We start from the raw sequence: 27,362 nt of genomic DNA, 5'->3' as shown, positions 1-27,362 counted from the left end.
GTTGCCAGGGCCAGAATTAGACTTGCTGGGACCCAGGGCTGAAGCACTAGCTCCAGCCCCACCTGGGGGGGAGGGGCAGGCTAAGGCTGTGGCCCCCTCTCCACCTCACCTGGGGAAGCGGGGCTCGGGCTGCGCCTCCCTCCCAGGATCATGTAACAATTTTGTTGTCAGAAGGACCCCTGTTCTAGCTCCTTTTCTCTCCCTATACCTTCACTCTCCCAGAAGATGAAGCTTGACAAATTCAAACTGGAAACAATGCACATTTGTAACAGTGGGGGGGTCATTACTAAGGCTGTGAGTTTGTCACTGAGGTCATGGATTCCGTGACATCTGCAGTGGCTGGTGCGCCTGGCTCAGGGGCAACTCGGGCAGCCCCTGCACCAGTTGCACAGGCCGCTGCTTCAGAGGCATGGCTAGGCAGCTCTGCATACTGCCTCCATCCAGAGCGCTGGCTTCACACAGTCAATGGGAGCTGTGGGGGCGGTGCCTGCAGGCAGAAGCAGCATGCAGAGCTGCCTGGCTGTGCTTCCGCCTAGCGTCTGAGCGAGGGGGATGTCACTGCTTCCGGAGAGTCCCGCAGGAAAGCACCGCCCAGAGCCCATCTCGCCCCGTCCCATGCCTGCTGCTGCTGGGGGAGGGGCAGCACTGAGCCAGGGAGGGAGCCTGCTGGCCCCACCAACACCCAGTGCCCCAGCACCAGTGGGGGTCCTGGTCTGCGTACCACCTCCTGTCCCCCCAATACCTGGGCTGCCCTCCCCAGGTCCCCCCAAGTTTTAGTCAGGGGTATAAAGTAAAAGTCACGGACAGGTCATGGGCAGTGAATTTTTGTTTACTGCCTGTGACTTTTACTAAAAATACCCATGACTAAAATGTAGCCTTAGTCATTTCCCACTGGAACAATTTACCAGGGGTGTGGGGGATTTGCCATTACTTGAAATCCATCAAGCAAGACTGTCTTGCGAAAAGATCAACCACTAGTAGTTATGCCTGATGCAGGAATTACTGGTGAAGTTCTCTGGCCTTTGTTATGCAGGAGGTCAGATTGTATCATCACTGGCAGTTTCAGAGTTAAACTGCACTTGACCCCTCACCTCCCCCTCGGTTTTCCTCAAGGGCACCCACTTAAAGGTTTCAGTTTTCCTAGCCATCTCCTCTCTCAGGTAGAGACCCCCATCCCTCTCCCTCCAGACTGGGGGTTTAGGCTTGCAGTCCCTCCGCTCCTCCTTGGGATTTCCTCAGCAGGTATGACCGGGGTCCAGCAGCCACCACCTGGTAGCTAGTATTTCTGTAGAGGAAAGGGAAGCAAACCTGGTATTCCATCCTACCTTCTGCAGAAGGACGTTGCGAAGGCTCAAAGGCCCGGCACTGGTTGATGACATCCCGCAGGTGGGAGGGGCAATCTTCCCCAACAGGATCCTGGTAACGTTGCTCATAAACTTTCTGATAGATCTCTTGGGAGCTGCAGCCTAACACAACACACACAAATTGGGACATCAGGAGGCACTGACTTGTTTCAGATTCCACAAGAAGGTACTGGAGAGGGAACCTGATGCAAGCATTTAGATAGAGCCTCATGCAGCCTGCGAAGCCCACAGCAGGGAAGAGCCAGGATTGAAATCTTCATTATGCTGCGTCCTTGAAAAACCTTATCTGCTATGAGCCCTGCCTTAAGGCCCCAATTCAGCAGAGCTCTTAACTTCAGTAGTAGCGAAGCACATGTTTAAGAGCTTTGTTGAATACAGATGGGATTAATTATGTGCTTACAATTAAATGTGTCTAAGTGCTTTGCTGAGTTGAAGCCTAAATTCCAGGAAAGATTCTAGAGTTAAAGCTACTTTGCTCCCTGATCCAAGCAGGTCCAAGGACAGTCAGTCTTTTCATAGCCCCTCTGGGGTCTGAAGCTCCTGAGCACTAGGTAGCAATAGGGAACATTTGCCAAGTGGTGCATTTGATCCCAAATATCACCCTGCCTCAGCAGAACACATCTGGACTGGCCCCCAGGCCTTTACCCCGGTGCTTGCAGTACGACAGAAAACAAGCTCTGGTTGCCTACCTTCAAATGGAATTTTGCTGGTCGCAATCTCCCACAGGACGATCCCGAAGCTGAAAGGACACAAATAGGCCTGCTGAGCATCAACAAAGCCTCCTCAGCCTCCCTCTGATCCCTCCTCCTATGCTCATCAGCTGTGCTGCTTGCTGGATAAACTGTTGGGGAGAGAAGGAGGGTGAACCACACCCTCAGCCACCTAACAAGCAGGTCATCTGAGCACTCCCTCCTTCCTGGTTTAGGAATCAGCATGCCAGGCTGATTCATGAGCTGCTCTCCCACACAGCAGACTCCTCTTCCACTCCAGCCCCAGCGGGCTGGCTCCTGTGATTATTCTGTAGAGTCCATCTAAGTTAATATTGACTTCTCCCTACCCGTGTGCCCAATCCCTTCGGGAGGAGAACTTGGCAAGTGAAATGTAAAAAGCTCTTCCATTTCCTATGTGGTATTAATTTGTACTTTAGTAGCAGCCTTCATCCACAAAGCCCTATACAAACGTTAATCAAGCTCTGCCCCCTCCGTGTAGGGTGTCTAAGTAACACTGTTCCCTTTTAACAGAAGGGAAAGCTAATGGAGAGAGAGGTTAAGTTAGCAGTAGAGTCAGGAATAGAACTCAAGACTCTTGGCTCCCATCATCTCATGCCAAGCAAGTCACCTACAGAACCTGTCTAATAATCTGGCTTCTGTAGGAAACTGTCTACAGCAGAGCATCCATCCCTTATGTATTATAGTCCAGCATCCCCATGGAGATGTACCTGTATATTTCACTGGGCATGTCATACTTGTGGCACAGGGAAGCTAGGCCCAGGGGAGAGATGTAAGCCGAAGCAGGGACATCTGTCACTTTCTTCTTGCAGCTCCTCTTAATGGATGACTCAGTTTTACTCAGTTCAAATCCTGACAGCTGATTGAGGGAAGGAGAGAAAGACAAAGGGAGGAGCAGCATGAGCTCCATGCAATCAGGGACATGCAGCAATGATTGCATAACTGGTCAAGGTTAATGAGCTGATTTCCTTTGGGTTATATGGTGGCCTTTTCATTGCCATGAGACCAAGCAGACCACTGCAAGAACATGTTGCAGGGTCTGCCTGTTATGCAGAGTGCTCTTGCTTTGCCATGCAGGAGGTCATGGGTTTGATTCCCACTCCTGGGTCTTATAAATGTAAGGATGATGTGCTTGGCTCCATATTGAGAAGGAAGAAACAAGGGAGAGGCAGTGTTTCCTGGTGCACCACCATGATCCCGTCTGGCCAAGTGATGGAAAGAAGCTGTCTCATCTAAGCCTTGTATGGAGATATAATGGACACAATATGGAGAAGATTAAAAAGGGGCTAGAAGCAGAGATCCTCAAGGATGCAGATAAAACATAGAAATGTAAGACTGGAAGAGACCTTGACCGATCATCTAGTCTAGTGGTTTTCAAAGTGGGGTCCTCATACTCTCGTCAGGGGCTACACGAGAAAACTCCTGTAATGGCAGACAGCTCACTTTATTTAGAAAATTGGCAATCTAATCATAGGCATATTATGACCCCATCTCAGATGGGGGCATGCAGCAGATTACATTATTTGTAAAGCGGTTCGCAGCTTAAAACGTTTGAAAACCACTGATCTCATCCAATCCCCTGCACTGTCTAGGCCATCCCTGACAGGTCTCTGTCCAACCTCTTATGAAGGAGATTCTGTGACCTCCTTAGGTAATTTATTCCCATGCTTAGCTACCCTGATAGGACATTTTTACTAACGTTTATCTTAAATCTCCCTTGTTGCAATTTAACTTCTCCTGTCCTCAGTGGTTGAGGTGAACAATTTATCACCCTCCTCTTTAGGACAGCCTTTTATGTACTTGAAGACTGTTGTGTTCCCACCTCAGTCCTCTCTTCTCCAGACTAAACAAACCCATTCCCCCCATCTTTCCTCATAGATCATGTTTTCATAGAATATCAGGGTTGGAAAGGACCTCAGGAGGTCATCTAGTCCAACCCCCTGCACAAAGCAGGACCAGTCCCCAGACAGATTTTTGCCCCAGATCCCTAAATGGCCCCCTCAAGGATTGAGCTCACAACCCTGGGTTTAGCAGGCCAATGCTCAAACCACTGAGCTATCCCCCTTTCTAGACCTTTAATCATTTTTGTTGCTCTCCTCTGGACCATTGCCACATCTTTCCCAAAGTGTGATACCCAAAACTAGACAATACTCCAGTTGAAGCCTTATCAGTGCTGAGTACAGTGGATGAATTACTCCTTGTGTCATGCTTACATGTCCTACTAATATAGTCCAGAATGAGGTTTGCTTTTTTTGCAACAGTATCACATTGACTCATTTAGTTTGTGATCCACTATACCCCCCAGATCCTTTTCTGTAGCACTCCTTCCTAGGCAGTGATTTCCCACTTTGTATTAGTGGGACTGATTATTCCTTCCTTATTGTAGTACTTTGCATTTGTCCTTATTTTATTTCATCCTATTTATTTCAGACTATTTCTCTCGTTTGTCGAGATCATTTTGAATTCTAATCCTGTCCTTCAAAGCACTTGCAACCCCGCCCAGCTTGGTATCGGCCACAAACTTTTTACTTTCTATGCCACTGTCCAAATGGTTTCTAAGATACTGAATAGAACCAGACCCAGGACAGATCCCCACAACACCCCACTTGATATGTCCTTCCCGAACCATGAAGAGGGTACATGCTTGGTATCAGGGATGGGGCTTTTAGGGTACGTCTGCACTGAAAAAACAAAAACATCCCACTGCAGCGAGTCCCAGAGTAAGGCCTACGGTTTCGGGCTCATGCTGCAGCGCTAAAGATAGCCATGTAAACGCTCAGGCTGGAACTTGGACTCTGAAGCCCATCTCCCTCCCGAAGCTTCAGAGCCTGAGCTCCAGCTGGATCCAGAATGACGACCCAGCCACGTGTTGTGCCGTAGTGCGAGCCCGAGTCTGCAGACCTGGGCTCAGAAACGCGCTGCTGTGGGGTTTGTTTGAAGTGAAGATCCAATTTTGTTATTACAATACTCCGTCATTCCTCAGTTCTGCTTCTCCTCTTCCTCATGCCATGCCTCCTCACCTGGCTTGTGGCAGCTTGTCTTTAATCAGCTGCTATCCCTGCATGAAGAGCTGATGGAAACGTTTTCACTGAGGCCCATATTTGCAAACCTGGGGAATTAAAGCTAGGCACACACTGACACACATCCATATTTAGGTAGCTAAATAAGCATGGAGATGGGGCCATCCTTTTGTTCTGTGTTTGTACATCACTTGGCACAAGGGGTCCTGATCCACAAGGAGGGCTCCTGTGCACTACAGTAATACCAAATAATAAACAACAACATAGCCTGCTTTTCAGAGATGATGTTCATCCAATATTCCCATTAAAGTCAAGAGGGAATTCCCCATCAGAGTCTGCAATGCAGCAGTGCATTTTCAATATAAAAAACCAGCTGCATGTTAAAAATTTGGGCACTTTGTAGAACAGCCTGAAGTTAACATCTAAATAAACAAACAGACTCCTGTGCTGTTCATACTGTCCTGGGAGGAGGGCTGGAAAGGGGAAGAGGGTTTTGGGGGATGGGAGAAGACTGCGTAGTAGGGGGGTTGGCCATATAATTCAGGTGTCCCATCTGCATAGTAAATTAGCACTGAAACAATAGATGCTTGAGGTGTTACTCGGGAGGGAGGAAAGGAGAGATGGAATAGATAGCCACAAAAGCTTTCAAACCTCTCAAAAAGTCTTCTCAAAAGACAGCTCTTACCTTCACACAGTAACCTTTAGCAACTAGGAACTTGGTACTATTGATGCATCCATGCAATTTAGACTTCTCCCCCGTCTGGTGCAACCTACGGTCAGTCAGAACCAAGAGCAGAAAACATTAGCAACAGATCCATTGCTACCTTCCCTTCCTCTGCTCCCACCCAGAACAGCCACAAGGACGGACCTTTGGACACTACTGAGAATTCAGAAGCCACGTTCCTGGTGTGCCTAGTTATTCTGGGACAACAACCACAAATCAGACCTTTCCAATGACAAGACAATAATTTTTTGCCTGTAAAATGGCAAACCAGCGAATGCCATTGTCAGAGCAGCCTAGGACCAGTGGGCAGTAACCAGTCTGTTACTGGGCAGTAGTCCTAATGATGCTCTATAAGGTACTTCTGGAAGCAGCAGCACCAGGTATCTCAGGAGAAAGGCTTTTCCTACCAGGCTTCAGGCCAGATTCGCAAGCCAGAGGCATCTGAGAATCTGGGCACTTTCTTATCTAAACCCATCCTCCCATCACTTCTCCAACTGCCTGTCATGGGCTTTGTGGATGGTGAGGGTGACTTTACCCACAGTATCCACACCCCATCCACCTTTGCTCTCCTATAGATGAAACTAATTCAGGCATATAGCGGGACATCAGAAAATGAATTCACTTGTCTTCAGTCATGCTTGGTACCTTGTCACAGACCCAGATGCCATGCTATACCTCAGTTTCCCCTTTTTATCATATTAAATATATCTTGACTCAGTCTTTGCCTCTCCCTTATTCAGGGGAATCTTCATTTACCCACAACCACTGAGCCAACATCAGAGAATTGTCCAAAGCTTTGTTTCTTCCTTATCAGAGTCTCTTGCTTCTTCTGACCAGTCAGGTGCCAAAAAGCCCCTCTTGTCTCTCAGATTCCATTGCTCTGATCCTGCCCATGCTGGGGTTTAGCTACTGTTCCTCAGAGCACTAACTTCTCAGTGACTAGCTTCACTCTAGGGGGTCTCTTTCCTTTTACAGCATACCCTTCAGCCTTCCCAGAGCCAGGTGCAGACTGCCAGGGATGGCTTCCTTTCCCTCAGGCAACTTCCTTTTTATACTGTCATAGCCCCCTGCTAATTCAGCTGTTTCAATTCTAATTAACTAAAGGGCACTCCCAGGAGCACCTGATTGCTCCCAGGTGCAGCCCACAGGGTCATCATGGGCAGGGCCGGCTCCAGGGTTTTGGCCGCCCCGAGCAGCCAAACAAACAAACAAAAAAAAGCCGCGATCGTGATCTGCGGCAGCAATTCGGCAGGAGGTCCTTCGCTTCGAGCAGGAGTGAGGGACTGTCCGCCGAATTGCTGCCGAACAGCTGGACATGCTGCCCCTCTCCGAAGTGGCCACCCCAAGCACCTGCTCGGTACGCTGGTGCCTGGTGCCGGCCCTGATCTTGGGCCAGTTGGGCTCTAATTCTCCTGAAGGGCCACTGGCCCCATGACATACCTGTATAGGCCTCTGGCCGCATCTAGTGCCATCCGAATGCGAGTCTCCCAGGGGAGCTGGGGTTTCCTTGTCAGCACATCCCGCAGGGTCCCCTTTTCACAGTACTCCATGACAATGGAGAAACAAGGGCTCGAACCTGATCAGAACAGAAGCCCAGTGAATGGTGACCTGAGCTGAGACAACTCGTGTTTACTTCATTCTCCATTAGAAATGCAGAATCCTGGATTAACGCAACTTTAACTCTGCACAGTTCAAATCAAGCATTGTCAGGAAATTCAAGAGTGATAGTTCTCTTGGCCCTTTGACATGCCCATATTGTGGGAAATAAGAAATATAAGAATGGCCATACTGGTCAGATTAATGGTTCATCTTGCTCAGCATGCTGTCTTCCAACAGTCGCCAACACCAGGTGCTTCAGAGGGAATGAGCAGAACAGGCAATCACCAAGTGATCCATCCCCTGTTGTCCACTCCCAAGAGACCAGACCTGACTCCTGTACCCATGCAACCCCAGTGACTTCCCTGGAGTTGCTCAGATGTAACTGGGAAGAATTTTTCATAAGGTTTACACATGGCCACCTGACAAGCAGTCAGAAATGCCCCAGGCAGCTAATGAAGGAGGTTAATATTGCTATCGCTAAAAAGCCTCCACAAATTATTGATTGCTCAGGCCAGGCTGAGAGGAGGGAGGAAAGGGGGGCACAATGGTATCGGAAACCCGAGCTCGGGGGGCTCCCAGAACATCTGTAACATCTGTGTAAAAATAAAGTGAAATGGGAGAGGGTGGGTCCCCAGTAAACATGATGTGTCAGGGCCTTGGGACTGAGCACAGGTGTAAAAACCAGAAAACACACCTTTTTAATCTCTTCTGCTGCCATTTAATTCCCCGTCCCCAACTTATCAAGGGCCTGATTCTGCCACCTCCATTCACACTGCACAGTCCACACGGGCTGAGCTGTCCCCTTAATTTACCTATTATCCATATTTACCCGGGGCTCGACTGTGCCTTATAGCTGTGAGTAGGGGTGGTACGGAGCTGCACCGCCCCAGTGGGAGCACAAGGAGGCGGTGTGCTCAGGGAAGCAGTGCCTCCTGACCTTTCCGCCAGGCAGGGTACAGCGCATGATCCCTTCCACGGCTAGCCAGCTTCATGGGCTGGTGCAGGGAGATAAGAGTGAAACTATTGCGCTGCCTCCTCCCTGGCCCTTGTGGGGTGGCTTGAGCCCCACAGGGAGCTGTCAGGGAGCAGCCTCTCTGCTCAGTAGAGCTCAGAGACTGCAGCTGTGACTGGCCCACGAGGAAGGAGCACTGAGGTGAAGGAGCGTAGTGACCACGGGCCAGAACTGAGTTCACTACTTGGCTATTGGAGTGAGCTTCACTGCCATGGCTGCCACTCCCGCTGGGCCCTGGAGCCTTTGTCATCCTGATCCTGAGCCATGTCCTGCCCGGACGGGCCAGAGAGAGGGACCCAGAGGAAATCGCCACCCTACTGGCTCCAGCTGAATCCCAACCACCTCCCGGGATGACAGGATCAGACTGTAACAACAACAGCTCCAGACCAAGGCAGCTAACTGCTTCTCTTCTCCCCAGCAGGACAGTTATTGCCACCTTTGATACCTTCTAAGAGCTTGTCAAACATGGGGCTTTTCCTTCTCTCTCCAGCTAAAGGGAAAGGGAACAAGGGATGTTGTTACAACACAACCCTTATTTAATGCTTTTCAAAGGCTTTAACTGTTTTTCCTTCTTTTCTGTATCAGTAAGAAAAAGGTTCAAGGGATTTTTAATGGTGTGTGTGCCATGGTATTAAGCAGGCTGAGGTCTCTGTATCTCAAATCTTGTCTAACCCTGTTTAATGCTGGACAATGATTGGGTTATGTTTGGCGCATATATTCCATCTATATTCATACAACTTTATTGGGTCAAATGCTAAATGACGTTTAGTATAAAGAATGCTAAAGCAGCTTTTATTTTAGGTGACAGGGCACTGCTATGGGCCATGCACTCACTCTGGGCTTGGTCCCCCAGTGTCCCTTTTCCCTTGGCATGCTTATGGTCACAAGGAATGAGTGGAAATGCATGAAAGAGTAATTGATGATGAACCTTTAATTATATTTAGCAAAGTATTATATTATATATAATTTTACGTAGCCTTATTCCATTAAATGGAGGTCTGTTTCCAACTCCTTCTCACTTTGGGCTCTCACATGTCCTGCTTACAAAGAGGACATCTGCTTGTGAACACCAACAGGTTTTGCCAGAAAATGTCCACCTCAGACTGGAATCTTCTACTATGATCTCAGATCAAGATACTGAATTATTGGTCCATGATGAGCTACAGCTGACATGCTGGAATCTCTGATTGGACACGAGTGTCCCATGCAGCAGAGTAGGCGATTCAGTGATCCCCACAAAACCTAATGCTAACTATGCAGAGAGAAGTGGGGGAGGATGTCTCTTGTACCACTAATGACATTTGGAGTTGTATCCTGCTCTCTTCCTAGTACTGGCCATCTAGAAAAGGGGAAGTGAAAGATTCCAAGCCTGAAGTACAACTCAGAGAGAGAAAAGACCAAACTTGCCCCACTGCATGTGAAAGAGCTCCAAGTTACATCTTATCATCGATAAAGCCACTGGTAAAAATCAGCTTTGTTCCAAACTAAGACCAATCACGTGAGCTAAAGAGTTTGAGAAGTAGAAGTTGCGAAAACCATTGTGGAACAATTCAGGGAGGCTTGAATCACTTCAACACCTAGAGTATGTGTGTATCTCTTTGCAGATCACTTAGCTGTCCCCCAAAGTAAACACTAAATTCCTAAGGCTGTTCTTTAAACAGTAAGAGATCTCCAAACCAGGGTTGTTCTAAAGCCGCTACAAGCGTGGGACTCTATCAATCATCCTGTATATGTGCCAGGCTGTCAGAAAGATGCAGGCAATTGTGTTAAAATGGGGAGGAGAAATAGACTAGATCAGGGGTTCTCAAACTTCATTCTGACAACAAAGTTACTACATGACCCTTGGGAGCGGAAGGGAGTGGAGCCCGAGCCCTGCCTCCCTGGGTGTGGGGGAGAGGGGCCCATAGCCCGAGCCTCACGCGCCAGGTCAGGGTGGAGTTCGGGCTTCAGCTTCTGCCTGGGTCCCAGCAAGTCTAATGTAGGCCCACTTTGGGGTCCTGACCCACAGTTTGAGCACTGCTGGACTAGATAAACCAAAGTTTGATGTAATTTCTGTGAAGAGTGAAGTTACTGGAAGACAGCAGCTCGAGAAGGAAGTTACCAGCAAATCCGTTTAAGAGCCGCACTTCCTTAAAAGGCAAGTAACAGGCTCTGAGCTAACTGGCTTAAATAAAAGGGAATAGCTTCTCCCCGTAACTTTCCTCTAAAACCTTAAGAATTGTTTTCTAAACTTGTTCAATATGAATTCATTACTAATTGTAGTAATTGGCGAACCAAATACATTGAACCAGTGCGTTATTTCAATTACAACCTTAATTTGACCATTGTAAATTAGGTTAGTTCAATTAGAAGTTAAATTAAGCAGTGACATATGTTGCTTAGACTGATATTTGTTCACCAACTACTTGCTTAATCTTTTAGTGCATTCATAAGAGATACACTGAACTGGTTTGTGTCTCAAAACTTCAATGCAGACAAAGTAATCTACATAGGGGAAAAAGGTAAAATCATTAAAGATAATTCATTAGCCCATTCTATAGTTTAGTTACTGATAGACCCAGCCCAGTTGGTAACAGCAGAGTAGCAGAAGGGAGATATACTGGCCACTGGATAAGTAGTTTTCTGTTCCCTAAGTGACCAGAGCAGGGGCTGCTCCAGGCTTATAGACCACCTGACTCCAATTAACCTGCTAAGAGTCAGGTGAGGCAATTAAGCACCTGACTCTAATTAAGGCCCCTCTGATGCTATAAAAGGGCTCACTCCAGCCAAGCCAGGGAGCAGAAGTGTGTGCAAGAAGCTGAGAGTGAGTAGGCATACTGCTGGAGGACTGAGAAGAACAAGCATTATCAGACATCAGGAGTAAGGTCTGGTGGTGAAGACAAAGAAGGTGTTGGGAGGAGGCCATGGGGAAGTAGCCCAGGGAGTTGTAGGTGTTGTGCAACTGTACCAGGAGGCACTCTAAACAGCTGCAGTCCACAGGGCCCTGGGCTGGAACCTGGAGTAGAGGGCGGGCCTGGGTTCCCCCCATATCTCTCAACTCCTGCTCAAACACAGGAGGAATTGACCGGGACTATAGCTTCTACCAGAGGGGAGGGTCTCTGGACTGTTTCCTGACCCACAGGATGAATCTGTGATGTGAGCAAATCTGCCAATAAGTGCAGGACCCACCAAGGTAGAGGAGGAACTTTGTCACATTACTTAAAATAACATTGCATTGTTCCTATAGGAGACCGCTCCCAGTGCCTTCCTTCTTGTGGAGTCTGAGCAAGGTTCAGCCACAGGCTGGCCCCATGTCACTTTGGGGAATGAAAAGCAGACACAGCTCAGCTCCAAGGTGACCCACTTTGCTGGATATGTACTATTGGAGTCATGAATTCCTGTGGAGAGGGGTAGCCAGAGCAGGGCCCTATTCCTTCAGGTATTTTCTTGGCCATGCCAGCTGTGGTATTACATCATGGGCCTTCCATCCCTGTTGGCTGGCTTTGGCCATATCTCATCACACCCATCTGGACCGTGGCTGCATCATGTTTGATGTGACCAGTGTGGCCTGATGTCTGGACTCATAAATTCAGGCTGTCACGGAGTCACCGGGCGATGCTCTGGAACTACTCCCTAGGAAGCCAGTCAGGACTCTGGGGGATCCTCCTCTCTCTGAGCAGACTGTCTCCAGGGCAAGAAGCTTACGCAGCTTCTACCTTCCTGGGTCTGGCCTCGGAGCATTCAGCATCCCCTTCCACACCGTGTGATTCCCACAGTGAGTCTGCCTGGGCGGGGCTCCTGGGGAAGCCAGAGGGCCCCACACCCCAATTCCGCAGTCAGATGTGACTCTCAGCTAGCCAGTAAAACAGAAGGTTTATTAGACGACAGGAACACAGTTCAAAACCGAGCTTGTAGGTACAGAAACCGGACCCCTAAGTCAGGTCCATCTTGGGGGCAGGGAAGCCAGACCCTGGGGGTCTGGGCCTCCCTCTCTTTCCCCAGCCAACTCCAAACTGAAACTCTCCAGCCCCTCCTCTGGCCTTTGTCTCTTTCCCGGGCCAGGAGGCCACCTGATCTTTGTTCTCCAACACCTTCAGTTGGCACCTTGCAGGGGACGGGCCGAGGCCATCAGTTGCCAGGCGACAGAGTGTTGGCCATTCTCTGTGCAGACAGCATCATACTGGCCCTCTAGGGCTCTGCAACAATCACACACCCTTATCCCACCACCTAGATACTTGATACTTAAGACATGCATAGGGGAAACTGAGGCACCCACACAGTATTCGGAGAAAACATTAAGAACATTCCCACTTTGTCACACAGGCCCCTCCACTTGTGCAGCAGCAGGGGTGACAAATGCTGTGCTAGGAGATGGGTGCAAAGAGGTGAAATGGGAGCATGCGGTGGAGAGTCAGTGACTGAGATCCCACCACCCTGAGGTTCCTTACCTCTCTCGTCGATGCAGATACCGTACATACGAAGGATGTTCGGAGACTCAAACTTCTTCATGGTTTCAATCTCCTTCCTGAAAATCTCCCTCACCTTCCTGCAACAGGCAGTAGAGCAATCAGGCCTCTGGGCAGAGCAGGTCTGTGGGAGCTGGTGAGGCAGGGACAACCCCCTCCTCCAATACAGTCCAAAGGTGGGGCTAATCCCAGTGACATGGCCTCCAACCCCACTCCAGGCTTCCTCCCCAAGGCTGAAGTATAGCAGAGAGCAAACACACATATCCCCCTTTAACTGCATTTTGCTATCTTTCTAGTTCTCTAAACAGTAGCCACCTAAGGAGATCACTGGTTTCCTGCTCTGTGAGACTTCCCAGCATGCACCTTGCTAGTGATGTGGCAGCCATCACTCATGGACACTGGAGCCCAGTGTCCATGCTTGTGAGGAGTAATGCACATCCATTCCCCTGGCATTTTCTTTTCAATACCCTTCACCCACCAGGGTTCCTTGAAAACTGCAGAGAACCTCTGAATATTGGGAGGAAGAAAGCAAACAACTCTCTCCCACATCCCCCTCCATAGCAGACGCCATGTCCGAAGATGAATGGCAGATGTGATGGCACCAGCAGAAGGAATGCTGGGATGTGTCAGCTGGTGAGTACTTGGGGCCTGATCTTTGGGGAAGGAAAACTAAGTTAAAAGGAGTAATGGGCTTAAATTCTCCCACAGCCTATCAACGTGGGCCTTCTGCATCCAACAAGGATGTTCTGTTTGTGTGTAAATTCCAATGAAGTCCCTTGGATCCATTTCCTGGAGCTGCAGTTTTTGGAAATCAGATCCCATTGCATTTTCCAGGCAGACTAGGCGACAACCTCAGGATCCTGCCTGACATGCCCTCTCCCCACAGGACAAGTTCTAGTGTTTGAGTCAGGGGTGGGCAAACCTTTTGGCAAAGGGCCACGTCTGGATATGGAAATTGTATGGCGGGCCATGAATGCTCACAAAATTGGGGGTTGGGGTGCAGGAGAGGGTGAGAACTCCAGCTAGGGGGAATCAGGGCTTGGGCAGGGTGTTGGGGCACGGGAAGGGGTCAGGGGTGCAGGGTCTGGGCGGCGCTTACCTCAAGCAGCTCCCAGAAGCAGCGGCATGTCCCCCCCTCTGGCTTCTACACGGAGGCATGGCCAGGCAGCGCTGCACGTCCGCAGGCACCACCCCTGCAGCTCCCATTGGCCACAGTTCCCAGCCAATGGGAACTGTGGGGGCGGTACTTGGGGCAGGGGCAGCATGTGGAGCGGAACCCCCTGGCTGCCCCTATGCATAGGAGCTGGAGACGGGACATGCTGCTGCTTCCAGGAGCCGTGCAGAGCCACAGCATGCACGAAGCGGGGCAAGCCCTCGACCCTGCTCCCTGGCTGGAGCTGGAGGGCTAGATTAAAACGTCTGAAGGGCCAGATGTAGCCCCTGGGCTGTAGTTTGCTCTCCCCTGGTTTGAGTTATTATAGTTAGATTGCTGCTTTTGGCTTCCTTCATCTTTGTGGTTCTTACTCCACCCTCCCTGCTATATAAAGGGCTCTGGGATACGTGCAGTGTTGCATAACGCCAGACAGGCTCACACAGAGAGTAGCAGTGTTTTGCTATCAACTTTAGCAGGGAGGAAGCAAAGCTACTTTGTCAGTGGCCAGGTTGTCTCCCAGCTGAAGAGCCCCCTTTCTTCAGTATCAAGGCATTTCTCAATGATTGAGGGAGAGGATGACAGCAATCCCCCTCCTCAGTAGTTACATTCTTGTTGGGACCTTCGCTGAATAACTCACTCAGTGGAGGTGATCACAGGGTTTTTGAAGACTTTGATGGCAACAGGGTACTTGTAGAATTCTCCTTTGTAGAGCGTGTGGCTTTTGGAGTCCATCAGGAAGGTCCATGAGGTTTTAGTGAGATCCTCCATCCTAATCTCAGTGATTTCCTCTCTTGGAATAGCATTGTCCTTTTTCATGACTGCATCCTGCACTGGGACAAAGGGAAACAAAGAGAGGGAGTGTTAGATGATGTTCTTGATAAGAAATCTCTTCCTCTGTCTGTCTACAGCTACACTATGGAGTCCATGCCAGCACAGAGCCCTTTTGCTGATGCAGTGTACAATGACAGAAGGAGTTTTTCTGCTGGTGTAGAAATACCATCTCCCCAAATGACATTAACTATGTCAACAGCTTTCATCAGCATAGCTGTGTCTATACTGGGGTTTTTGTCAGCATAGCTGTGTCGGTCAGGGTGAGGTTTTCCCCCTCACATCCCTGACTGATGTAGCTATGCTGATATAACTTTCAAGTGCAGACCAAGCCTCTCTGCCTTCCCAGCCTATAGGAGAAATAACTTGCTTAGTTCATAATTTGTTGTCTGGATGAAGACACTTGATCTAATCTAGCCAATGAGTTTTTATACTGTGCTCATCACAGCATCCAGATGTAATGATTCAATGGCATCTTCCCACATATGTCCCTAGTTTGGAGACACAATGGCCTGTCATGATTTGTCTCTGGATAAACAAATGTGGGGTGGAGAGAGCTCCACATGTCCTATAAAGCTGCTATATGCAGTTGCAACTGTGCCATAATGGAGACCAAGACCTACGCAGTGAAATTTCAGGGCTTTTTCTCATAGACTGAGACTTTAAGGCCAGAAGGGACCATTATGAGTCAGCATTGTGCCCTTGTTGCAAAGAAGGCTAATGGCATATTAGGCTGCATTAGTAGAAGCACTGCCAGCAGATCAAGGGAAGTGATTATTCCCCTCTATTCGGCACAGGTGAGGCCACATCTGGAGTATTGCATCCAGTTTTGGGCCCCTCACTACAGAAAGGATGTGAACAAATTGGAAAGAGTCCAGCGGAGGGCAACAAAAATGATCAGGGGGCTGGGGCACATGACTTATGAGGACAGGCTGAGGGAACTGGGCTTGTTTAGTCTGCAGAAGAGAAGAGTGAGGGGGGGATTTGATAGCAGCCTTCAACTACCTAAAGGGAGGGTTCCAAAAAGGATCGAGCTTGGCAGTTCTCAGTGGTGGCAGACGACAGAACAAGGAGCAATGGTCTCAAGTTGCAGTGGGGGAGGTCTAGGTTGGCTATTAGGAAACACTGTTTCACTAGGAGGGTGGTGAAACACTGGAATGGGTTGCCTAGGGGGGGGTGGAATCTCCATCCTTAGAGGTTTTTAAGGCCCTGCTTGACAGAGCCCTGGCTGGGATGATTTAGTTGGTGTTGGTCCTGCTTTGAGCAGGGGGTTGGACTAGATGACCTCCTGAGGTCTCTTCCAACCCTAATCTTCTATGATTCTGTGATCATCTAGTCTGACCTCCTGCACATCGCAGGCCCATAACCTCTGGCTGAGTGACTGAAGTCCACAAATCTTGATTTAAAGACTTCATGTTACAGAGAATCCACCATTTACTCTAGTTCGAACCAGCAAGTGACCCATGCCCCATGCTGCAGAGGAAAGTGAAAACACTCCAGGGTCCCTGCCAATCTGACCATGGGGAAAATACCTTCTCAACCTCACTTATAGCAATCAGTTAGACCCTGAGCATGTTGGCAAGACTCACCAGCCAGACACCTGTGGAAAAAATTCGCTGTAGTAACTCAGAGCTTGCCCCATCTAGTGTCCCATCTCCTACTATTGGAGATTTGCTAACAGCAGTAGTGAATGGGCCATATTCCACATTGTAGGCAATCTCATCATACTATCATCTCTATAAACTTATCACGCTCAGCCTTGAAACAAGCTAAGTTCTTGGCCCCCAGTGTTCCCTTGGGAGGCTGTTCCAGAACCTCACTCTTCTGATGGTAACAAACCTTTGTCTAATTTCAAGCCTAAACTTGTTGATGGCCAGTTTATAGCCATTTGTTCTTGTGCCAACACTGACCCTTAAGTTAAACAACTTCTCTCCTCCCTAGTATTTATCTAGCTGATGTATTTATAGACAGCAATTATATCTCCTCTCTGCCTTTGTTTTGTTAGGCTGAAGAAGCAAAGCTCCTTGAGTCTCCTCTCTTAAGTTAGGTTTTCCATTCCTCAGATCATCCTAGTACCCTTCTCTCCTCCTTTTTCAGTTTAAATTCATCTTTCTTAAGCATGGGAGACCAGAACTGCACACAGTATTCCAGGTGAGGTCTCACCAGTGCTTTGTAGAATGGCAATAACACTTCCCTGTCTCTACTGGCAATATCTCGCCTGCTGCATCCTAGGATTGATTTAGCCTTTTTCACAGCGCATCACATTGGCAGCTTATAGTCACCCTGTGATCAACCCATACACCCAGGTCTTTCTCCACCTCTGTCACTTCCATCTGATATGTCCCCAGCTTATAGCAATAATTCAAATAGTTAGTCCGTAAGTGCATGAGCTTGCACTTTGGACTATCAAATTTCCTCCCATTTCTATTACTCCTGCTATCATTAAAAGCGCATCTATTCCCGCTTTCTCTCCTATCCTAAGTCACTAATGCCCAATATCAAGAAGGTACCAGAACTATATTGCAGGAGCTGGGTCTCAGGAGCTAGCTTAGTAGTCTGGGGGTGATGCTGTGCCCTGCCAGGTGGGAACTGCTGAGTCTGCTTGTGTCTGGCTCTTAGCACTAACAAGACATAAAGGAGCAGACTGAAGTCACATCATTGACGACTCAGGGTGGCCAGCAGGGAGCAGTACTGAAACTCCTTGAAGGTGGTTCAGCCCTGCCCTCCTGGAAGGGGTGGGGGGAGGGATGCAAAGGCAGCACAGATGCTTTGTCACAGTGGAGAGATCTAGCCTTTAATGATTCGTCCCATCACGTTCCCCATCATGGTACCCACACTGGGGAAGGCTTCTGCTGTGGGGAGGATGATGACCTTGGATGGATGTTGTGTGGGGTTTTGCAGGCTTGACAAGGTAAATAAGGAGCCATCCAGCATGGGGAGCAGAGCTGAGTTTGGAAGGTGCCCACGGAGGCATCAAATACTCCACCTATTCTTAAGCTGATCTATCAGGACTGCAAATCCCTCCAGTGAATGTGCTGCCCCTGAGCCTGGAGGATGAATCTGCAGTTCATTGTCAGCAGTTCACAACCCACCCTTTTCCTGGGAGGGGTGTGCCCAAGGGGAGAGAGGCCTGCTGGTAACTTACACTTTTGCATCATTTGGCGAACTTCTTCCACCCTGCTTCCCACATCCTCCACCTTTGTTCCCACATGTCTGACATCATTGTGGACGTTATCCACTGCATCTTTAGTCACTGTACTTCCTAGGGGAAAGGAAGAAGCAGAAAGTCAAGGTCGTTAAAGGAACTTGTGGGACGGATGCTTGTTGCATGGCATATGACCCTTCCACATGGTCTGGGCACCAGGGGACTGACTGGGTGTGCCCTCAGACTGGGCTGTGTGGGCTACCAGAGAGGTTTAGTGGGACTGGCCTTTCGCGCTGTTAAATTTTCACCCGGCTTAAAGTGCAGTTCTGCTCTGAAAAGTGACTCCATGAGAATGGCCCTGCCGGGCTCCTTGTTTATTTTCTCTTAGCAACTCCAGAGCCAGTGTGCTTAGTGTAGAAGGGGAAAATATCTGCCTTGCAAACTTGGATCTGAGAATCACGCTAGGCTCTTCCCTTCTTCCATGTCAACACTTCCATGAGAAGTGGGCTGTAGCCCACGAAAGCTTATGCTCAAATAAATTTGTTAGTCTCTAAGGTGCCACAAGTACTCCTGTTCTTTTTGCGGATACAGACTAACACGGCCGCTACTCTGAAACATGTCAACACTGAGACTCAAAGTCCTGCCAGCCAAATTAGGATCTCAGCAACACCTGTCCCAGCCCAATTGTCTTCAGTGTAACTGACTGGAACATAGTAAATAATGCAGCCAATCTATCCATTTTCTCAGACACCTCTCACCATGGTACCTAAGCACTGATGCAGAAGAAGGAATCAACTCCAGCTCCTTCTCCCATAGCTGTGTTGATTCAGCAGGGCCAACGCAGAAGTAAAAAGCAAAAGAACGTATCCTTGTCAGCATAATAATCTGGCTCCGATACACAGAGGCAGCAGATCTGCTGAATGTCAAAGGGCCATTTTTTCATCATGGCTTTTCAGAGTAGAACTGTGCTATACAAGGCAGCTATTGCCCCCTCCATCACTGTGCCAGGTCTTAGAAAGCTGCCAGCCCCCAATATCTTTTGGAATGTTTGAGGGTGGCATTTTTAGTAGCACTTTTGTAATTTAGGAGACCACTGAAAGTCAATGGGACTTGGATCTCCTAGGTTACATAGACATTTGTGAAAATCCCACCCTCCAGCACCAGTCACTTCCTGGTTCACATCTGACAAACATCTCCTCCTCGTGGGCCATTATTTTGCTACTTTAAAACCTGAATCTGCAGCTGCAAGGTCACAGCTTAGCGCTGTGCTTCCCACCACCCCAGTCCAACCCCAGCCCCTTCTGGACCTGGAGTGTATCACTTCAGAGAAGCCAGAGTCCTGAGGTTTCTCTTAGATTCAGAGATTCCAAGGCCAGAAGGGACCATTGTGATCATCTAGTCTGATCCTCTGTAGAGCACAGGCCAGAGACCTGCCCCACAATACTCCCTAGGGCAGATCTTTTAGGGAAATATGCCATCTTGGTTTTAAAATTGTCTGATGGAGAATCCACCATGACCCCAGGTAAATTGTTCCAATGGTTAATTAATCTTGCTTAATTAACTCCTTATTTCCATTTGAATTTGTCTGGCTTCAACTCCCAACCATTGGATCGTGTTAGAGCTTTCTCTGCTAGACTGAAGAGCCTGTTATTAAATATTTGTTCCCCATCTAGGTCCTTATAGATGGTAATCAAGTCATCCCTTAACTTTCTCTTTGATAAAATACACAGATTGAGCTCCCTGAGTCTATCACTATCAGGCAGGTTTTCTAATCCTTTAATCATTCTTGTGGCTCTTCTCTGACCCCTCTGCAATTTATCAACATCCTTCTTCAGTTGTTTGGCACTAGAACTGGACACAAGATTCCAGCAGTGGTCACACCAGTGCCATGTGTAGTAGGTGCCAGTGCCCTCTAGCCTGCCAATAGATCTGCTGGTACAGTTGGATCAAGGGTAGAGGAATAGCTCTGGGTCCTGTGCTCTTGAAGGGCTCACAGAAGTGGTAGAACCGCATCACCAACATCACAATAATGTGACACAAATGGCACATCATTGATCTGGGTCCCTTGTAGTCTTAGCCTGTTCCTGTTTGAATGTGCAACCCTCAGGCCAAAGCTGAAACTTGCAGCAGCCAGGGGAAGTGGAGCTGGACACGCTGGCTCCAGCATCCCAGCTAATTCCCAACTGTAAGGTACGTGAGAGTCTTAAAAATGCCTATTCACTTGTGAGCAGCTCCTCCCAGAGGGCTTTGTCATCCTTGGTGTCCTGGCTGTCCTCCCTGCTGCAGGTGTCTCGCTGAAAGGTCTCGAGGAAGGACTGTTTATGCTCAGCCTGCAGCAGGAGTGAGAGCCCTTGAGCAGCATCCCCAAGGCGCTCGTTCACCCGTGCAAACTCTTCCATGACATCGCTGGCTTTCAGGAACTTCTGCAGCCAGTTCGTCTGGCTGTACTTCTTCACCAGCTCCTGGGCCTTCTCCAAGGTCTCCAGCAGCTGCTGCAGCGTCTCTTCTACCTGGGAGGAGATTTGTTTTGGAGGCTGTGCCCTGAGGACCTCCACAGGCCTCAGCAGGATGCGAACGCGGTACACAAGACGGCGGCACTGGTGTTTACAGCACTTCACTTGTTCGCACTGGGCGTAGATGATGTGGGCCACACTCAGGACCTTCTCTACTACCTCCATATCTGAAAGGAATGGGATTCATCCATCAGTAACTTGCCATTCCCTGTGCTGGGGATTCCTAGCTCCCAAGACCAGAAGGGACCATTATGACATCTACTGTAACCTGCTGTATCACACAGGCCTACCTCCTAATAACTGCTGTTTGAGAGAGAGCATCCATCCAACCTTGACTTAAAAATGGCCAGTGATGGCAAATCCCCCACCCCTTTGACATGGGAAGAGGATGTTATTTTCCTTTAATGCTTTTGTTTGAAGTGATAGGATTAATATTAGATAAATCCCCTCTCAGTTCCTTCTTACCTTTAGGTGCAAGAGCCTTCTCCTCTGCAATCCCTGCCGTGTGGAACAGCTTCCCTGTACCTGTGCCTCACTGACTAGTGACACCTGAACCTCCCAGGGAGCTGAAATTCAGGCCTATGCAGAGGGCTAGCACAAGCCCCAGTGTTCTGCTTAAGCCCAACCTAAGTCCTCAGGGTGCCATGGGCTTGTGCAGGCTTTCACCCCAGGTTTGCAGTTGGGGTTCATTTTGGATGAGCCTGTTAGCAGCCAGCTTCTTCTGCCGATTTAGTCTGAGCCACCCAACCCTTCTGAGGCTGGTAGTGGAAGCCCTATGCACCAACCAAGGCAGGAATTGCAAGGGCCAAAGATGTGTCCAAATATTTCAAAACCTTAGCTGTAGAACTGGACAAGGGCCAGGATTGGGCATCCTGTTCACTTACCACATTGGCATGTCTACATTTTAAACACACACACACACTTTTTGCAAGTACAATTCTAAAAATCAGGCCTCAGAGATTAGAGGGGGTGAAAGGGCTTCTGATATTTATGTTTTCCCAGACCAATCTGCCCATTCCTCATAGACTTTTCCAGACAGACTCTGAAAATACCTTTGCCTAGCATGTGTTTTATATCTCTCCCTCCCTCCCTTATTCTTATAACAGAGCACTTTACTTTATTTACCATACGTCTTCACAGTTGCGTTTTAGATATCATGTACTATATTCTATCATGTCTCACCATGTTTTGCGCTGCTGCTAGGAAATATGCTCTGCGTAGGAAGGCTATTAATTGACACATGAATGCACTGTACTCTATAGCTGACACTATGCTACACCAATGCAGTGTTAAGGTTACTGAGTTACATTCTCAAGACAAAAGAGGGTCCTGTGGCACCTTTAAGACTAACAGAAGTACTGGGAGCATAAACTTTCATGGGTAAGAACCTCACTTCTTCAGATGCAAGACTTGCATCTGAAGAAATGAGGTTCTTACCCATGAAAGCTTATGCTCCAATACTTCTGTTAGTCTTAAAGGTGCCATAGGACCCTCTGTTGCTTTTTACAGATTCAGACTAACACGGCTACCCCTCTGATACTTGATTCTCAAAACAAACACGTTTGCTGTGCCTTGGACATTCCCTCCAGGAGGCTGCACACCCTGCTTGCTGTGTGACTTGCTATAGGATGACTTTATCTTTCATTGTTCAAAGCAGTAATAGCCTCCAGGGGCCAGATCCTCAGCTGGTGTAAATCATTATTGTTTTCAATGAAATTACACTGATTTACACTAGCTGAAAGTCTGGTCTGATTTGCCCCTCTATGCACTCCCCACTCATTTTTTGTAATCAGGGTGAAACTCACCGCGGAGTCAGTGGGTGTTTAGCCCAAGTCAGTACAGAATAAGGACCTCAGGGACTGGCCCATCATCAAAACGAATAGACCACATGTGCCCTTTTATCAGGGGGCCTGCTTTGCTGCCATCCGCCCACCCTTCCTCCCAGACAAATGTGCACTGGGTGAGGCGTATTCCCTGTGAAGTCTGTCACTAGCAGGCCATAGGGTCACAACTGAGTAATGCTTTGCTCCACGCTGGCCCTCTGAGGGCACAGTATGCTCCTGCTTAGCCACCCCTTTTCTCAGCCATTATTTGCATGTTAGGAGCCCACCCCCAGGGACCGGCTCACCAGAATCCCAGGCAGCCTTTCTGGCTGCTTTCCCTTCTGTGGACCATCTGCCTTCTCTTTCACTTTTGATGCTAACCAAAGGGGTTACAGCCAGAAGAGACTCCTCCAACGTGGCACAGGAAAGAGAGCTGGCTGGAAGCAGCCGTAGCACATCCCAGGAGCCTGCCTGGCTCTAATAACTCCGTACTTTGTGTCTCTGTCAGGGCAGAGGTTGAACAGAAGCATTTTAAAATTGTAACTGTAAAATTGGCTGTATTTTAAAGAATCCTTATTGCGGTTGCAGGAACAAACCAGCCGGACGTGTAGAAAGAATAGTAAATATGTCAGGCAACCAGCTTGGCTTAACAGTGAAAATTGTAACCAGTTTCTCTTTCCCTCAGAGATTAGCCTGGCACTTCCCAGTTCAAAGCTCCTTCCTCTCTTTAACGTAGCAATCAAACAGCCAAACTTACCTGATCCCCCGCCAAGCTATTTCTGTCCTTGATCCCGTCTCTTGAGAGACCTACCGAGTATCATAGTAAACTTTCGAGAAAGTCCCTCTGCTTGTCTCTCTCCCAGTTTGGCCCCTCCTCCCTGACGAAAGCTTAGGATTATGCAATTCTGCAAATCTGTTTCCTCTTTTACAGCTATCAATGGGCGGAATCTAGTGGCTTTTCTTTTCATGCAGGAAGTTGTCTGTGGCTCTTCTCGCTCTGGCCCTCAAGAAAAAAGGGACAGGGCAGATCGCATCACTCATTTGTTGTTGCTGTTTTTAAATAAAAGTGTGTGTGGTAAGAAATAATGCAGGAGGAAAAGCTAACTTAACAAGGACCTAGTTAGAGACCAGAACTCTCCAGAGAGATCAGCCCCTCTCTATGAGCTATAGCATGTCATTTTAAACTTCTTTAAACACTAGGGGGCAGGATTCACCAGATCAGTCAAGAAGCAGCAGGTGCAAGTCCTGGGCGGTTGGGCAAAGATTGATTTTTAAGTCACCTCAGTGCCTCTCCAGTTTCGGAGCTTCTAGACACTGGGTCAGTTTCTAGTATTAATTAGAGCAGACTTTGGGCTTGTCATAACTATAAAGGGAAGGGTAACAGCTGTCCTGTGTACAGTACTATAAAATCCCTCCTGGCCAGAGACTCCAAAATCCTTTTCCCTGTAAAGGGTTAAGAAGCTCAGGTAACCTGGCTGGCATCTGACCTAAAGGACCAATAAGGGGACAAGATACTTTCAAATCTTGGGGGGGGGGGAAGGCTTTTGTTTGTGTTCTTTGTTTGGGAGTGTGTTCGCTCTCGGGACTGAGAGGGACCAGACATCAATCCAGGTTCTCCACATCTTTCTAAACAAGTCTCTCCTATTTCAAACTTGTAAGTAAATAGCCAGGCAAGGCGTATTAGTTTTCCTTTGTTTTCTCAACTTGTAAATGTGCCTTTTACTAGAGTGTTTATCTTTGTTTGCTGTACTTTGAACCTGAGACTAGAGGGGAGTCCTCTGAGCTCTTTAAGTTTGATTACCCTGTAAGGTTATTTCCATACTGATTTTACAGAGATGATTTTTATCTTTTTCTTTAATTAAAAGCCTTCTTTTTAAGAACCTGATTGATTTTTTTCCCCCTTGTTTTAGATCCAAGGGGTTTGGATCTATATTCACCAGGTAATTGGTGAAGGTTTTTCAAGGCTTCCCAGGGAGGGAATGGTGGCAGCGGACCAGGGCTAAGCTGGTAGTTAAGCTTAGAAGTTTTCATGCAGGCCCCTACATTTGTACCCTAAAGTTTAAAGTGGGGATACCACCTTGACATGGCGGCAGAGCGGTGGGATCATTTTAAACCCAAAAGCCAGTGAGATTTTTTTTTTTTTCCTTCTAGCTGCTTGAAAAGCAGAGCCGCAGGTAGATAGATGCATATCTTGTCTCTCCTTGCCTGAAGGCAGAGGTGTTAAGTTTTTTTAACAAGGTCCTTTGTTAAGAGAAGTGTTCAAATGAGCAAACAAAGGTAAAAGGAATTTACAAGCTGAATTGTTTTTTTTTTTTTTCTTTTTACATCCTCGGGAGTAGCTAATTAGAAAGTCTCTGTTAACTCAGCAGCAGCCAGAGCTGAGAGCTTCCCAGTTTCAGTCAACTGCAGAGGGGGTGACCCAGCACAAGAAAACAGGAAAATGACTACAAAAGAAGAAAAAGCCAAAGAGGAGGCCCACAAGAGAGCTATGGAGCTGAAAGAAAAAGAGATGGAGGAGAGAGAAAAAGAAAGGAAGCATGAACTGGAAGTAGCAAAGGCTAAGCCGGATACAACAGCCCATCCCAACAACCCCTCTCCAGGTACCACTTCCCATCCCAGAAAATTCCCCACCTACAAGGCAGGCGATGATACTGAGGCCTTCTTAGAAAATTTTGAAAGGGTCTGCCTTGGATACAGCATCGCTGCAGACCAGTACATGGTAGAACTGAGGCCGCAGCTCAGTGGACCCTTAGCAGAGGTGGCGGCTGAAATGCCTAAGGAACACATGAACAGTTATGAACTTTTTAAAAACAAGGCCAGACTCAGAATGGGGTTAACACCTGAGCATGCCCGTCGGCAGTTCAGAGCCCTAAAGTGGAAACCCGATGTGTCATTTACCCGGCATGCCTACCACATTGACAAAAATTGTGATGCCTGGGTATCAGGAGCAAATGTTAAATCTCTAGAAGATCTGCTTTCCCTAGTAAAAATGGAGCAGTTTTTAGAGGGTGTTCCTGAGGAAATAGAAAGGTACATCCTAGATAGGAAGCCCAAAATTGTAACTGAGGCGGGGGAGATTGGAGCCAAATGGGTGGAGGTGGCAGAAAAGAAAAAAACTAGTAGCAGTTGGAGCGAATATCAGAAGGGGCAAGCCGAAACAAAACCTTACCACCGGGGACAACCCAAGGGAAACCCCAGACGCCTTCTCACCCCACCACACCAGTCTCCACCAACCAACATCGCCCCGGTGATACCTTAGCAGGGCGATGTTTTAAATGTAATGAACTGGGACATATAAAGGCTCACTTCCCCAAGAACCCCAACCGATTACAGTTCATTACACCCCAATCACACCAAAGATCCCCAGATGCCTCTCTCATACCCTTGGAGCGAAGGGAAACCTTGAGAGTGGGCGGAAAGAAGGTTATCGCTTGGAGGGACACTGGGGCCCAAGTGTCAACTATCCACCAATCCCTAGTGGACCCCAAACTCATCAACCCGGAGGCTACAGTGACAATTCAACTCTTCGTGTCACAGTCTGTAACCTTGCCTACAGCCACGTTGCATGTCCAGTACAAGGGCTGGTCAGGAATGTGGACTTTTGCAGTCTGACAATTATCCCATTCCCATGCTGCTGGGGGAAGATTTGGCCAACCATGTGAAGCTAGCCAAGAGGGTGGGAATAGTCACCCGCAGCCAGGCTAAGCAAGCTTTCACCCCCATCCCTGTTCCTGAGCCATCCACCAGGGCCCCGTCTGTGTTACCAGAGACCCAGACAAAGGTGGTGGAACCGGATCCCCTGCCAACGACTGCAACAGCCGTAGTGGATCCAATCCCAGAGACCCAGCCAAAGCCAGTCCCAGAACCGGAACTGGCAACGCAACCAGCACCAGAACCATTGCCAGCACTGAGTCCAGCGCTTGCAAACCCGTCTACAACTCCAACGCCAGAGGTCACCAGCGAGCCTGACCTGGAGGAAGCAGCAGATAACCCTACCCAAGAGGCTCAGCCAGAGCCTAAGATACCACATAGTGCACCAGCGGACAGTGGATCACAGTCAATGGAAACAGCCCCAGCACCTGCATCACTTCCAGAGGGACCAAGCCCCAGTCCACAGTCCAAGGAGGAACTGATGTCTCCAGCATCACGGGAACAGTTCCAGGCCGAGCAGGAAGCAGATGACAGCCTTCAGAAAGCTTGGGCGGTGGCGCGGAGCACCCCACCGCCTCTCAGCTCTTCTAACCGATCCCGGTTTGTTGTAGAACAAGGACTTCTATACAAGGAGACTCTTTCTGGTGGGCACCAGGAAGACTGGCATCCTCAAAGACAGTTGGTAGTTCCCACTAAATATCGGGTAAAGCTCTTGAGCTTAGCCCATGATCATTCCAGTGGCCATTCTGGGGTGAACAGAACCAAAGACCGGTTGGGGAAGTCCTTCCACTGGGAGGGAATGGGCAAGGACGTTGCTAATTATGTCCGGTCTTGTGAGGTGTGCCAACGAGTGGGAAAGCCCCAAGACCAGGTTAAAGCCCCTCTCCAGCCACTACCCATAATTGAGGTCCCATTTCAGCGCGTAGCTGTGGATATTCTGGGTCCTTTCCCAAAGAAGACACCCAGAGGAAAGCAGTACGTACTGACTTTCATGGATTTTGCTACCCGATGGCCGGAAGCAGTACCCTTAAGCAACACCAGGGCTAAAAGTGTGTGCCAGGCATTAGCAGACATTTTTGCCAGGGTAGGTTGGCCCTCCGACATCCTTACAGATTCAGGAACTAATTTCCTGGCAGGGACCATGGAAAACCTGTTGGAAGCTCATGGGGTGAATCATTTGGTTGCCACCCCTTACCACCATGAAACCAATGGCCTGGTGGAGAGGTTTAATGGAACTTTGGGGGCCATGATACGTAAATTTGTAAATGAACACTCCAATGATTGGGACCTAGTGTTGCAGCAGTTGCTTTTCGCCTACAGGGCTGTACCACATCCCAGTTTAGGGTTTTCACCATTT

The 27,362-nt window shown here is 48.5% G+C and overlaps 1 protein-coding gene across 1 annotated transcript in view; it reads right to left on the bottom strand.

The window, feature by feature from the left end:
- The window catches only part of MLKL (mixed lineage kinase domain like pseudokinase), a 28,552-nt gene extending 5,284 nt beyond the window's left edge, over positions 1–23,268 (bottom strand). Inside the window, exons 1-10 of the mRNA XM_008175375.4 lie at positions 23,112–23,268; positions 20,240–20,698; positions 18,019–18,135; positions 14,683–14,875; positions 12,875–12,972; positions 7,277–7,412; positions 5,798–5,882; positions 2,803–2,951; positions 2,054–2,103; positions 1,326–1,466 (exon numbers count right to left, since the gene is read on the bottom strand). Of these exons, the coding sequence (XP_008173597.2) occupies positions 1,326–1,466; positions 2,054–2,103; positions 2,803–2,951; positions 5,798–5,882; positions 7,277–7,412; positions 12,875–12,972; positions 14,683–14,875; positions 18,019–18,135; positions 20,240–20,696 (1,426 nt within the window). The 5' untranslated portion in view covers positions 20,697–20,698; positions 23,112–23,268. The remainder of the gene's footprint in view (positions 1–1,325; positions 1,467–2,053; positions 2,104–2,802; positions 2,952–5,797; positions 5,883–7,276; positions 7,413–12,874; positions 12,973–14,682; positions 14,876–18,018; positions 18,136–20,239; positions 20,699–23,111) is intronic.
- Positions 23,269–27,362: the final 4,094 nt, after the last annotated feature.

Source organism: Chrysemys picta, chromosome 14 (genome assembly GCF_011386835.1).
Source record: "Chrysemys picta bellii isolate R12L10 chromosome 14, ASM1138683v2, whole genome shotgun sequence".
Taxonomy (NCBI): Eukaryota; Metazoa; Chordata; order Testudines; family Emydidae; genus Chrysemys; species Chrysemys picta.
The sequence above is the reverse complement of the archived record's forward strand: the minus strand, read 5'-3'. Positions and strand labels throughout refer to the sequence as shown.